Source organism: Halichoerus grypus, chromosome 4 (assembly GCF_964656455.1).
Source record: "Halichoerus grypus chromosome 4, mHalGry1.hap1.1, whole genome shotgun sequence".
NCBI lineage: Eukaryota > Metazoa > Chordata > Mammalia > Carnivora > Phocidae > Halichoerus > Halichoerus grypus.
The window spans coordinates 135,580,982-135,593,805 of NC_135715.1; the positions used below are offsets into that span (position 1 = coordinate 135,580,982).

Consider the following 12,824-nt stretch of genomic DNA (forward strand, 5'->3'; position numbering starts at 1 on the left):
CAGCCCCCACATGTGAGGCATAAAAAGGACTGGTATGATATTTATTTCATTTTCCATGTGGGAGAAATCAAGGCACATGGAGCCAAGTGAGCACCTAAGATTACACATATTCTGGCAAATGTTTGGAGAAACTCCATGTAGCTAACTAAATAATTCCAGTTGCAGTGGACGTTGTCCTTGTCATCAGTGCCATCTCAGTGGGTCAGTCTAGCTACTCAGTAGTTGGCTGCCCTTGGTCATGGTTTGTTCTCATATTGCAGGCCCAAAGCAGACTGAGATTCAAAGAGAGGCTTCCTGGGGCTTCTGGGTAAAAAGCTCTCTTAACCTTTAAGGAAGAGAGCATGAAGCCTATAGCCCCAATTGCCAGTGATGGCCTTCCTACGATGACTAGGGAAATAAGTCCTATGACAAAGCTGAAATGCATGGAGAGTCAGGAAAAAAATGGGTCTATGATAGCATCATTGCACTTGTACCAATCCTGAAGCTTACCCTGCTGAAGATTCTTTGTTATGTCAACAAATACAGGTCTTTGTCATTCAGGACAGATTGTCATTACAGCTGAAAGAATCTTAAGGGATCAATGGCTTATATAAAATTTATAAAAAATGTAAATACGGCAATAATTTTGGCCAAATATTTTTTCCTTAGCTTCTTAACTTCTTTTGGCTTAGTATACACAAACTCTATGCTTTGGCCATGGGAAGAATTTATTTCATTTCTTGAAGCAAAGAGGAAAAAACAGAATACAGATTTGCCACTAAGTTTTAGCTAAAACTACCTTTATATATATGGTATCCCTTATACAGAGACAAAGCAAACACAACAGCTTCCTTTACTGAAAAGGCAGGGCCTCCATCATTTATTTCTCTGTAAAATTGACCTGGGATGTTCTCTTTATAAGTTGACTGGGGTTCCCTAGGAGGAACTTTTATCAAAATTTGCTTTTCTTGATGATTTACAAAACAGCATCGGGTTCTTATTCTCTAGATGAAGCCAAGTTTTTAGGAATATTATTTAGATGTCTAAGGAAAATTGTCAGCTTAAATTTTATTGAAGCCAAATTTTACCATTGTAGTCGCCCAATTGTTTCTGTAAGCGTTCAATCCATAGGTTACTATGAGAGCAATTTACTTCTGCAGATATGCAACTTGAGACTTTATTTCCAATAAGGAATACTTGGTTTGATGATGATATGATGTGATCATGGTGTCTTCTTTCTCAAAAAATGACCGTATTATCAGATATTCTACAAAGTACTTTGTATACATTTTCTCCGCCTCATATCAACACCGTGGGATGTGTACTCTTTTTACATTAGGGGAGTGAGACTGAGCAGATATGTCATTTTCCCCCAGTTCCTTAGCTAGTAAGGCTTAGAACAGTAGTGGGTTGAACCCAGCAATGGGTTGTTAGTCCATGTCCTACTTCTCTACTGGGAATACTAGACCCTGAGTTAAGACTAAAAAGAATAGCCAAGAACTAGAGGCTTCTAAAAATGCAGAGAATTCTGAAAATTAGTGAGGAAAAAAAAAATCTGAGCAAGAAAATGGGAGGCATGTAAAGAAAAATGACAGTGGAGAAAGCGGACCTGGGAGCTTCAAGTTCATAGGCTCTCACAAACACGGGAGCAACTATGTGATGGGAATAACATCACAGTTAAACCCAGAGAGGCCAGGTCTTATGGAAAGTTCCCAGAATGCCCATTTAAAAGATTTCACATTATTTCCAGGGGGCGGATCAATAATAATGATGGTGGCTAACACTTGCTGAGCACTTAATATGTCTCCGATACTGTTCTACGCGGTTTACCAATATTGTCTCATCTCATCTTTAACAGCAATCCTCTGACTTTACTGATGAAGAGACTGAGGCTCTAAATGGCCAATTAACTAACAAAGGGTCTCGTGGTTTGTAAGTAGGAAAGCCAGGATATGAACCCAGGTGGCCTAATTCGAGAACTTGCCTTCCAAGCACATGCTGCATGAAGGAAGGGATAGATTTGGTGCTCAGGATGTTAGGATGCTCCACGAAGGCAAGCAGGGTAGTAAAGAGGCCCCATAACACAGTGGGAAAAGCACAAGCTCTGAAGTCAGAAGACCTGTGTTTAAGACCTGCGTCTTAGAAACCGTATTACTTGGCAATTATCCTTAACCTTTCTGAACCCCGTCTGTATCATAGGGGTAATTATACCTGTCCTTGCCCAGTTCATCAGGTTGATGTGAGGATCAAATGAGGCTATGTGTGTGAAAGTACATTATAAACCTTTAAGCCCCATATAAAATAGTGCCCCCTATAAATACATTATTGTACCATCATGAAAGGAATATAGCATAATGTAATGAATATACCAAAGCTTTGTCTAGTCAGTGGGCAGATGACCCCCAAAGTTTGTTTTCAGCTGCAAGCAGAGATCCTGTATGCAAAGCAGGGCTTTAAAAACAACAACACTGAAGAGTATCAGTTTGAATGTTGATAAGTGTTTTATAAATAGCTGCATAATTAGCATGTACTTACTGCAAAAAGTATACATAATATTTTATTCCCTGTTGTAGGCTGTAATGAATCTGCTGCCTCTCCGTCCTAGGAGGTTTTCACTTACTTTCCCCATGATAATTTTAATATGTGGAACCATTATTAGCTGAATTAAGAATAAGTAAATGAGCAGTAAAAAAAAATACAGAAAAATTACAGGTGCCTGTGGTGAGTAAGATAATAACTAGGTAAAAATATATGAAATAATTACAGTGTTTGAACGGCAGAGCCCGCATGAGGAAAATGACTCAATGGAATATTAAACCTGCTGTTGGCAGGGTAGAAAGACTGTAGCCTACACTGTGGCCTTCACCTCTTCGGATCCTCGGCCCTGATCCTCACTGAAAACAGATCCAGTGTGTCCCAGTCACGTTTGTGTGATGCCGAAGGAACTGGTCCAATTCGACAAAGATTTAGTCATTCTGAAAGGCTGTGCTCCTATATTACCCAGTAACTAAAAGATTCAGTTTCAAAAATGCCCCTGATGTTTGGTACTTGTGTGGACTTAGTCCTCCTGATGACATTGAATATGAACTTCTTAGAATGTATCCATGATCTGTATTTGACATCTTGACAAAACAGAATTTCAGATAATTTAGATAAAGGTTTTAAAGAGCTGTGATGTTTGTTTGTTTTTGAAAACTGTATTATATATAGCACTCCAAACAGTGTAATTGAATTAAGGTAACCAGTCAATGAACAAACATTTGAGGCTTTTTATGTTTCCTGTTCCTGCTGTTAAGGATTCTGATTTAATGCTCCCAGATGGTGACAAATCTTATTACCATAACAAGAGAAACCTCAAGTTAGGATTTGAATCCTCACGAATGTTTGGTTAATAGTGTGAGTCACTGCTTTTTTTTTTTTTTTTTTGAAGTAAGCTCTATGCCTAATGTGGGGCTTGAACTCACAACCCCGAGATCAGGAGTCGCATGCTCCACTTCCTGAGCCAGCCAGGCACCCCCAAGCCCGCTGCTTTCTAAATCAGCAGGTACTGAACAAAAACACTGGTTGAAACTATAGCAGAGAGGCTCTAATTCAGACATGCCTTCCTGACGATCAGATTGTCAGAGCTGCAGCAATTAATGCTTGATCTTCTGTATGGTCTTTGTCTTCTTTCAGGACTTTTTGGGATCAATTTCTGCATCTCAGACTGATTGCCCCACTATCCAATAAACTTCAAATCACCTAATTCTGCTGCATAATACATGTTAGCATAAAGGAATATTAATATCAGACAAAAGGTGCCAACAGAGACAGGTAAACAATGTGCTGGAGAGAGATATAAGAGAACTGAGTTCTAATCCCAAGAATTCCATTGATAGATTTGGAAAAATCACTTAAGCTCCTTCTACCTCAGTTTCCTTACTTCTGAAATGGTGGAGTTGGAGATACAATCAAAGGGCTTTTGCAACTCACAGATTCTATGATTCTGTGAATCATCTGAAATCCATTCAGTGTGTCAGTGATGACTTTGGCCATTTTGACTATTAAGGCCTTTTCTTAATTGTGTTTAAAATAAGAATTCAGTGAATAATTCTAGATTCTCTTACGGACTTTTATCTAGCACTTTATGAGACACCAGAATTGTGTTATCTCTCTGTGTCTTTTTCGTCATGAATTCAAGCAGCCATATTGCTTCTTACCTGAACCCAACTGTCATGACGTCAGGAGTCATGGCTATACTTAATACATGTATTTCCTTATCATTTGACAAAATCACTGGATTATGATGTATTTTATTTTCTCTGCTAACTGCACTTAACATAGACATTAGCCAAGTATACATTTCAGATAGTGTTGTTAAAAGTATCTTATGTGGGAGGGAAAAAAAGTATCTTATGTATGTGGTATCCATTGATCATCCTTTCTAAATTGTTGCTTGTCCTGGAGAAGAGCTAGGTTTGTATTCCCATAAGAATACATCTTTCTCCATCAAGTGGTTAATGCATTGTTCTGGTTTTAGCGCCAAAGAAGGTAACAGTTTCTGCAACCTTCCTGATGTGTTTGAATTTATGAACAAACTATATTTGAAATGTCACTCTTTTGGGGTTTAATTGTTTTACATCATATTGAGATAAGGGACCTGGTGGGGTGTTGTTTCCCACCCCCCACTTTGGCTGCTGTCTGAAGGGAATAGAGTTTTTTTTCCCTCTTTCCACCTTTTTGTAAGAGTTTAATAAAATCTAAAAGTAAATCATATAAATCTTCTAAAAGCCTGGGGAAAGTATTATGGGAATCAATAGAAGCCCCAATACCTCATTATAACCATTTCAAGTATCATCAATTACATAAAGTCTTCTTTGTGTCCCTTGAGAATCTGATTCAACAGACTGTTCAGGAATGGAACGATATGTTGCCTATGGAAGGGCAGAATACTTGAGCATATGCCTGGATTCAGCTTATAAACATACTATTACCACCACTCCAATAACATCTGTAAGGGGAAAGGGAGACTTGGTGAAACAAATCAGTGCTTCCTTTTATTTTTCCAGAGGCAAAAACACTTAACTTTCATGAGAAAAGAAAGCAAGCTTTATTCTAGTCCCTCTGGATTTGGTCATTGCTGGCTCCCAGGAGCCTGGGGAGCTATTCATTAAGAGCAGAGGACACTCAACTGTGGTTTAGGTACTCTTCAGCCCTGGGAAACTTAGAACTTAGGCAAAAGAAAAAAAAAAGAAAGGAAAGAAAAAAAAGAAAGAAAGAAAGAAATCTCTTTCTCATCAGGATTTTTGCTTCCCAGATTTAATCATTCTCAATAATTTCATGAACCCAAGCACTAACATCCAGTCACTGTTGGGGGGCTGAGGGTGACGACAATGGAAAGAGCCCTGTCTGGATTTATAAGCCTACCATTTATTCACTGAACAACCTTGGGCAGATCTCTTCTCTCTGTTTCATCTGTAAGTATTTATAGAGAGCATTATATGATCATGTGAGCACATGGAGCATATTTATTATAAACTATAAAGCTCCACATACATTTATAGTGTTAGCATGTTAATCCTTTCAATCATGTGTTCTGTCTTTCATTGTAGAAAAAAAGACAGATTTCCCCCGTAGGAAAGAAGTCAAGAAAAATCTTTATCCTGACCCATAGAGATAATGTAAATTTAATATCCTGTCCTAAGGCCTTATAGATTAGCCACAGGTATGCTGCTGATATCACTGTATCCAAGACACAAGTGTTTGCATTGCTTCCTGAGTCCAAGTCAAGATAACCTGGAGGGGCGCCTGGGTGGCTCAGTCAGTGAAGCCTCCGACTTGGTTTCGGCTCAGGTCATGATCTCAGCATCTTGAGATCAAGTCCCACATCAGGCTGTGCACTCAGTACAGAGTCTGCTTGAGATTCTTTCCCCTCCCTCCTCCACCTCCTCTGCTCCTCCCCCTGCTCTCTCTCTCTCTAAAAATAAATAAGTAAAATCTTAAAAAAAAAAAAAAAAAAAGATAACCTGGAAAGTTAGCATTCTATCTGCTTGATAGCAAATTTGATAGTTCAAACCGTCTCCATCTTGTGCAAGTAAGAAAGACTCAATCTCTCTCTCTTACTGACTCTTAGGTGAATCAGTACATATTTTTCAGTAAAGAATAACTCATTTGGTGCCCACCAAGTGCCGGACTGTGTTGCTAGGTCCCATAAAAATAGTGATAAAATGTTGTGCCTGCATTGCAATTCTTTGGAAAGAAAAACTGAGTTATGTGTGCATACAAGCAAGGGGCCTAAGGGTTAATCAGAAAAGAAATAATTTTCACATAAAGTGATCTTTCTTCCCTTTTTTTTATTGTAAGCTCAGAGAGAATTGTAGCAATATGGGTTGAGCAATTTTCTTTTTTATGAATCCCGTGCTCAATTTATGAAAGCCATTTTGCAACCCATTTACATGCAGTAAACCTTTGCTTTAAGGTTCTGTCATTTGCCTTGATCATGATTATTTATAGTCCCTTTAGAAAAGGCCCTTTACGGGTTTAGCTGTCAAGCACAGCACTGCCACAAGGCAGTTTTCTACTGAGCCTTTGAAGTCATGGTCGTAAGCTAAGGCACAGCTAGTCTTGTAGCCAACTAGGAGGCAGAGGGAGGGGTGTTGTGTAATGGGGAAGAAAACTAGTTGGAATTAGGAGTCTTTTTCAAAACCAACTCCATAGTCTCACCATGTGATCCTGGCCATTTGTGCGCCTTTGCAGTCTGTTTGCTCACTGGTAGGAAGGGAAGGATGCTTTTATCACAAGACTATAAAGTAGAACTTAACTAAGGTACTCTAGTGCAAGAGACAGTGTAAGTTATAAAGAGGAAAATGTTCCATGAACTAATTGTCTGCAATATGATCTGCTATAAATCACTGAAAAAGGAGTGGTGTGTCTCCTCTAAAATCTTGATCACATACTATATTCCCTCTACTGTAATACACACACGAATGTAAACTGAGAGCAGAAGCCTTTACCTGACACATCGGAAGGCACTCAACTAAGTATTTATTGGATTAATGGATAGATACAATTGCCAGCTGAAAGTCACTGTGCTGGGCATGGTACAGAATACAAGGCAAGTAATACATCATCAGAGGCCTCCAGGAGCTTATAGTTTCGTTAAGATGTCTAGCCATAAAGGCACAAAAAGCCAGTATGAGTTAAGATGTGGTTTGAGGCAGGAGAAGACGTTATGATATAGTGTGTCGAAATCCCTCACCAGATCCACACAGCAGGAACCTTTGCTCTTCTTAACTCTAGGTGAGCCTGTCTTCCTCCAGCCCCATGCACTCCTGGTATCAGTCCAGCAGAACTTAGATGCCCACTCAGAAGGGTTTCGCTGAAATGTACACAATGAAGTGGCTTTATAGACGTATGTGCAGAATCATAGGAACCAAAAAGGGTTGGCAAGGCCCCTAGAGACAAGCAACAGCAGGAAACACTGCCTCCCCCAAGGAGTGAAGGGCCAGGCGGAGGGCAGCCAGAGAGTGTGATGGGGGCTGGAGCAAGGCACAATAGGAACCCTTGTCAACACACAAGTCCAAGTGGAGCCATGCGAGTCTTATTCCTGGGACGACTACCCTGTCAGAGTCAGCAGACATGAACAAGGCTTTCTAGGCACTTGGTCCAGGATCTTTCTGTGGGTGGGGCTTTTCTTGAGGCCCTGAGGAAGGGGTCCCATCAGTCCAAAAGGCTGGCTTTCTGAAACTGGAATGGATCATTCTCTGCCTTCGCAAGTGGCTCAGTGCAGTGAGTGTGAAATGACCAGATGTCTTCCTTGACTCCGCGGCACTTACCACGCGCAGGCTTCACAAGGTACAGAGCAGGAGAAAATGGATTACGCCCTCAACAATAAGAGGCGAGTTATCCGCCTGGTGTTGCAGTGGGCCGCCGTGTATGGAGACGCCCTACAGGAGGATGACGTGGCCGTGGCTTTCCTTGAGGTACGCGGAGTCCTCCCTTCTGAGAATACATCTTTGTCCTGCTGTACCAGGACTCCCCAGAAGCACACAGCTTCCCCGGAGAGATTGTGATTGCAAATTCTGTTCTTTGTTAACATGTTCATCAGAAAGGTACTATGAGAGAAGTAAACAACATCATCCAACCCCCTGCCCTTCTAATTCAATAACTGGTAGCATTGTAATGTATTTTCACTTGCTCTTTTTCTTTGCAGTTTTTCTATGGTCATAATCACATAGTACCCCTCATTTTGTAGGCTGCTTTTTCCACTTTATATAAGGACTTTTCGATGTCAGTGCCGTTTTTCTAGTAAAAATTCCTGATGACCTTTGAGTAGCTCTGCCACATATATGCTTATTTTTTATCGTGTTGAATATTTACATCATTTCCAGTTTCTACATTCCTCGAATAATAGTACAGGGAACATTTTTGTGTAAGTAGGTCTGTCCTTGATCATATTCCTAGAAGTGGGATTGCTAGATCCAATGGTACCTATTTTTGAGTGGACAAATTTTATTGAGATAATTTTGTGGAGGACTTTCTAGGACCATAAGGTAGTTCCAGAGGGACATGATTTATGTCATAAACACTATTTTAAGCTGAACTTCCCTTTTCCTTCCCGTGGCTCCAGCCCCACATTGCAGCATGGGCCCTGGCATTCAGTCCTTGATGACTCACTCTGTCCTCCGAAATGTAGATGAGGATCTTCAGTGCAGGCAAAAGGCAATGTGGCTTCTATTTCAAACGTTATCAGTCTCTATGTTCAAGAATGAATTATCCAAAAGAAAGGTGCCCCCTTTCCCCCTTTTAATCATATAATTTGGCGGGCAGAGAGGTGGGGAAGGGAGGACAGGGGACTGTGAGTGACCCTCAAGGCTGTGGAGTGAAGTATTTTGAAACTATAAAGGAACGATCGTAGCTTGGGTCATGCATTGACTCCTGGCCGCTACCAGTTGAAGAAAGGACTGTCTTGCAGAGGAACCAGAGTGGTGGTTAAGCTGGTACCACCACAGCTGTCATCTTCCGCTGTGGAGGCCACTGCTCCTGAGCAAAAAGCAGGCCCAGCTGCTGCTGCCTGGTGGTCAGGATCGGTCCCAGGGCGTCCATAAAGAGTCCTGAGTTGATACCAAACTCAGCATAACGTCAGTCCAGTCCTGAAGACCATGCCTGCGTTTTACCACCAAAAATCAACCACTCCTAGTGGGAAATAGTAAATAAACAACAAATGCTAAAATAATATTCAGAATAAATGTTAAAATTTCCCTGAAAAAATGTTGAGGTGAAAAAGTGCTCTTAAACTATAAAATGACCCATTCTAAAACATTGCATTACATTGCCTTTCATATAAATATCCTATGAACAGTTTATCTGCAATTTAAAAAAAAAATTTTTGAGTTTTTTCATTGTTGTGAAATATATCAAACATAAAATTTGCCCTTTCAACCATCCTCAAGGATACAATTCAGTGGTATTAATTAATTCACACTGTTATGCCACCATCACCACTATCTATTTCCAAAACCTTTTCTCACTTGCAGTTTTGAATCTAGCCATATTGTAACATTTTCTTTTTCTTTTTTGGTCTCCAATCCATGCAACCATGGTCTGGAGATGCTAATAAAGCAGATGACATAGAGACACATCTTTGTTGCTCTTGACAGAATCGTGTACCTCGGCAATTGTTATTAAAAGCCTGTGACCTTTGCCAATTACAGGAGTTTTATGTGTCTGTATCAGATGATGCCCGGATGATTGCTGCCCTCAAGGACCAACTGCCCGAGTTAGAGAAGATTGTCAAGCAAATGTAAGGAAGGGCCTGGCTTGGGGGTGTGTTTTCATCAAGTAAGTGCCTGCCTCTCGGTCAAAACATCTTCCAAAAAGTCCCTCGCCCCCCAGAAGGTGAAAGCTGGTTTTTCAGCAGCCACACGGTGTTCTGGTTTGAGTGGACGGGGCCTCAGGCTTGGGTGGTGGGATAAGGCCAGGTGAAGAGGGGAGATTCTGCTCCGCTCCTTTTGTGCCAGACGGCTGGCAAGAGAAAGCCTGGCACAAGGCGGATATCCTCCTGTGGGGCGTCTCACTCAGTAAACTCGGGTCCCTTTGGTTTGAGGCAGTGAATCCAGTAATAAAATAGTGGTATTTAAAGAAAGATGAGGGGGAATTACTTACATGGAAAATTCGCTTTCTGCCACCAAAGCTGTTGCTGGTGAATGTTTACATCCCCTCAGTGAAAACATGGAAGGTTTCACATGCTGTACTTTGAGCCTACAGTAAATACCGGAGAGAATGTATGCTACTAGGAAGACCCTGAAAGCTAGACATCTTGGCTTTCAACATCAGTTCTGCCAGGGGTCTGCCTGGGATGCAAGCCAATCTCTTCGTGTGTCCTCTGTGCTTGGTCCCTTGGTATTAATATGAGGGTTGCCCAAGGATTGCTGTCATTTCCTTTTGTAATATAAGATTCAAGTGCTGTACAAGTGAAGCAATTCAAAATAACAGTACCAATGGTGTTAATTAATGTGCTTTCTCTGTTTCTCGTAGTTCAGAAGATGCAAAGGCTCCGCAAAAGAAGGTAAGTGACCACGGATTAGGATTCTCTAATTGTGCCCTGTTGTGTAACAGTTCTCCGGAAGTATTATAGTGTAATATATGAAAGGGATGTGTTTGTAAATACAAAATATGTTTTCTCATTTCTTGACTCTGCTTCTTGAGTGTGTTTCCTCTGAGGTACAAGTGTGCATCGGTCATTCTCCCCTCATGGTGGTTGCTATGGTTATTTTTACAGCACAAAGTTCTTTTGCAACAGTTCAACACAGGCGATGAGAGAGCCCAAAAGCGCCAGCCTATCCGCGGCTCGGATGAAGGTGAGAATTCTCTTCTAACTCATGGTTGTGTAGATTACTCAAAATCAATAAAATCCCTTCCCTGGGAACCCTTGGGCCCACTGAAGAGCTTTTCTCGGACTATCTCTTTGCACCCCAAATGGTTTGCTTGAAGGTGCCCTTTTGCATTCCAGTTATTTATCCTCTTGAACTCTGGGCCTGGAGCAGAGGTGCTTGTCCACACTTCCCTGATTCTGCCTCTCCCTCACTACCACCGTTGCCTGTAGGAAGGAAAGAGGATCTCAGGAAGTAGTTGCCAAGTTCGCCCACCTCCGGGAAGAGCTAACAGGCAGATGGCTGGCACTTTGCAATGCCAAGCAGAGGGGCAGCGCGGGGTCCCCTGCAGAGCAGGACTCCTGCCCAGAGAAGGCACTCTGGCCCCGAGCACTGCATTGTTAGCTGCCAGGAGGGAGGGGCACATGCTGACAGTTACCATTTGGTTCTTTAAGATTTGTCTCAAGAGTCGCAACCAAAATAGAATGAATAATAATGACAAAATTTTCATTTTAAGCCACAACTGAATCTTGTCATTTAGGAGCGCCTCTAAACCCACAGATTACAGTAGCTGGAATTGCTCCCAGGGTTTGTGTTCAGAGGTGAGCCTGTAGGTGCCATATATGGTTTGCTGAGCTCGATGCTGGCCCAGCCCCAAAGTACACAAACTGGTGAACAAGTGAGCGGGAACGTCAGTGTGTGTTCATGCCCCGGGCAGAAGCGCTCCTGTTTGCAGGCATGTTAGCTTTGGCTTCCCCACCACCACGCCAGGCAGCAGCAATCTAGCAATCAGCCTACTGCCCAGCACTGCCTGGATTATGAGAAAGAAACTCTCACAGGCAAGGGCAGACCCAGCAGACAGGCCTAAACGTACTTTCTCTGTTTCCCATCTCTTATAAATGGGTTTTCCACAAATATCTGCTGCGGTTCTTTGAGGTGGAGATGGCAGCCATGTGTGTGCCCATCCTCAGACCAGTGCGAAGGTCCGGAGTTTTGGAAGTGGGCAGGCACAGGCATTGCTGACTGCAGGCAGGTACAATAGTAAGAGTGACAAGATGGTGCAAATTTGGGAAGTTACCTAAACGTTCCCATCGCTGATGGTTTTCTTAAGAACTCCCAAGACCAATTTACCGTATTGTTCCTGCCTTCCCAATAGTTCTGTTTAAAGTCTACTGCATGGACCACACCTACACAACCATTAGGGTGCCGGTGGCCGCCTCGGTGAAGGAAGTCATCAGCGCAGTTGCTGACAAACTGGGCTCTGGGGAAGGCCTGATCATCGTCAAGATGAGCTCTGGAGGAGGTAACAGCTTTAATTAGCACATTGGGCTTCTGCAAAATGGAATATCCCATCCAAACAGAAACGCTGCCAGGAGTTAGCATGGGCCTTCCAAGAAGATCCAAGGGACAAATTGGTGCTCTGTGTGCTCCCACAAATAACAAAATAATATGGTTAGAAGTGGGCTGGGTGAGTGTCTAATATGCCCTATTTTGTAGGTACCTATAAAGCAGAAGGAGGTGAAGCCATCTATCTGAGGCAGCTGGAGCTGAGGACTCTGGTGTGGATGTCAGCTTGGAGCTCTTTCTATAGAAACCCTAAACAAAAAAGCTTAAGGTCTCGGAGCTCTGCGACATGGACCCTAAGACAGCTTGACAAGCTATGGGCCATAGGTTTCCAAAAGTCTAGAAGTTGGAGGCGATCATAGGCTAGTTCTTTCCAGCTGATGATGGTTCCCCTCCTTACCTTGTAGAGAGGGCAGGAACCCAACTCATCAAATAAACTGAGGAATATTCTCCCCATGGGATTACTTAATTGCCTTATGCTTTCTTGAAATGTCATTTATTCATTCACCATATATATTCACTGGCCACTTACTATGACTGGGACGGGAGAAATATGTTGGGTGCAGCCGTGTCCCCAGGCTGTTGCCAGGCCGGCACAGAGGTAGACAGTAATAAGTGAACAATTATAATCCATGCTGGCTAGAGTTTTGG

General features: G+C 42.1%; 1 protein-coding gene across 13 annotated transcripts in view; it reads left to right on the top strand.

Annotated features, from left to right (window-relative positions):
- The window catches only part of RAPGEF4 (Rap guanine nucleotide exchange factor 4), a 283,628-nt gene that overhangs the window by 240,324 nt on the left and 30,480 nt on the right, over window positions 1-12,824 (top strand). For all 13 annotated transcript variants that reach the window (XM_036084822.2, XM_036084824.2, XM_078071000.1 and 10 more), the window contains 5 exons: window positions 7,790-7,940; window positions 9,672-9,760; window positions 10,495-10,525; window positions 10,739-10,817; window positions 11,986-12,132. In XM_036084822.2, the coding sequence (XP_035940715.1) occupies window positions 7,790-7,940; window positions 9,672-9,760; window positions 10,495-10,525; window positions 10,739-10,817; window positions 11,986-12,132 (497 nt within the window). The remainder of the gene's footprint in view (window positions 1-7,789; window positions 7,941-9,671; window positions 9,761-10,494; window positions 10,526-10,738; window positions 10,818-11,985; window positions 12,133-12,824) is intronic.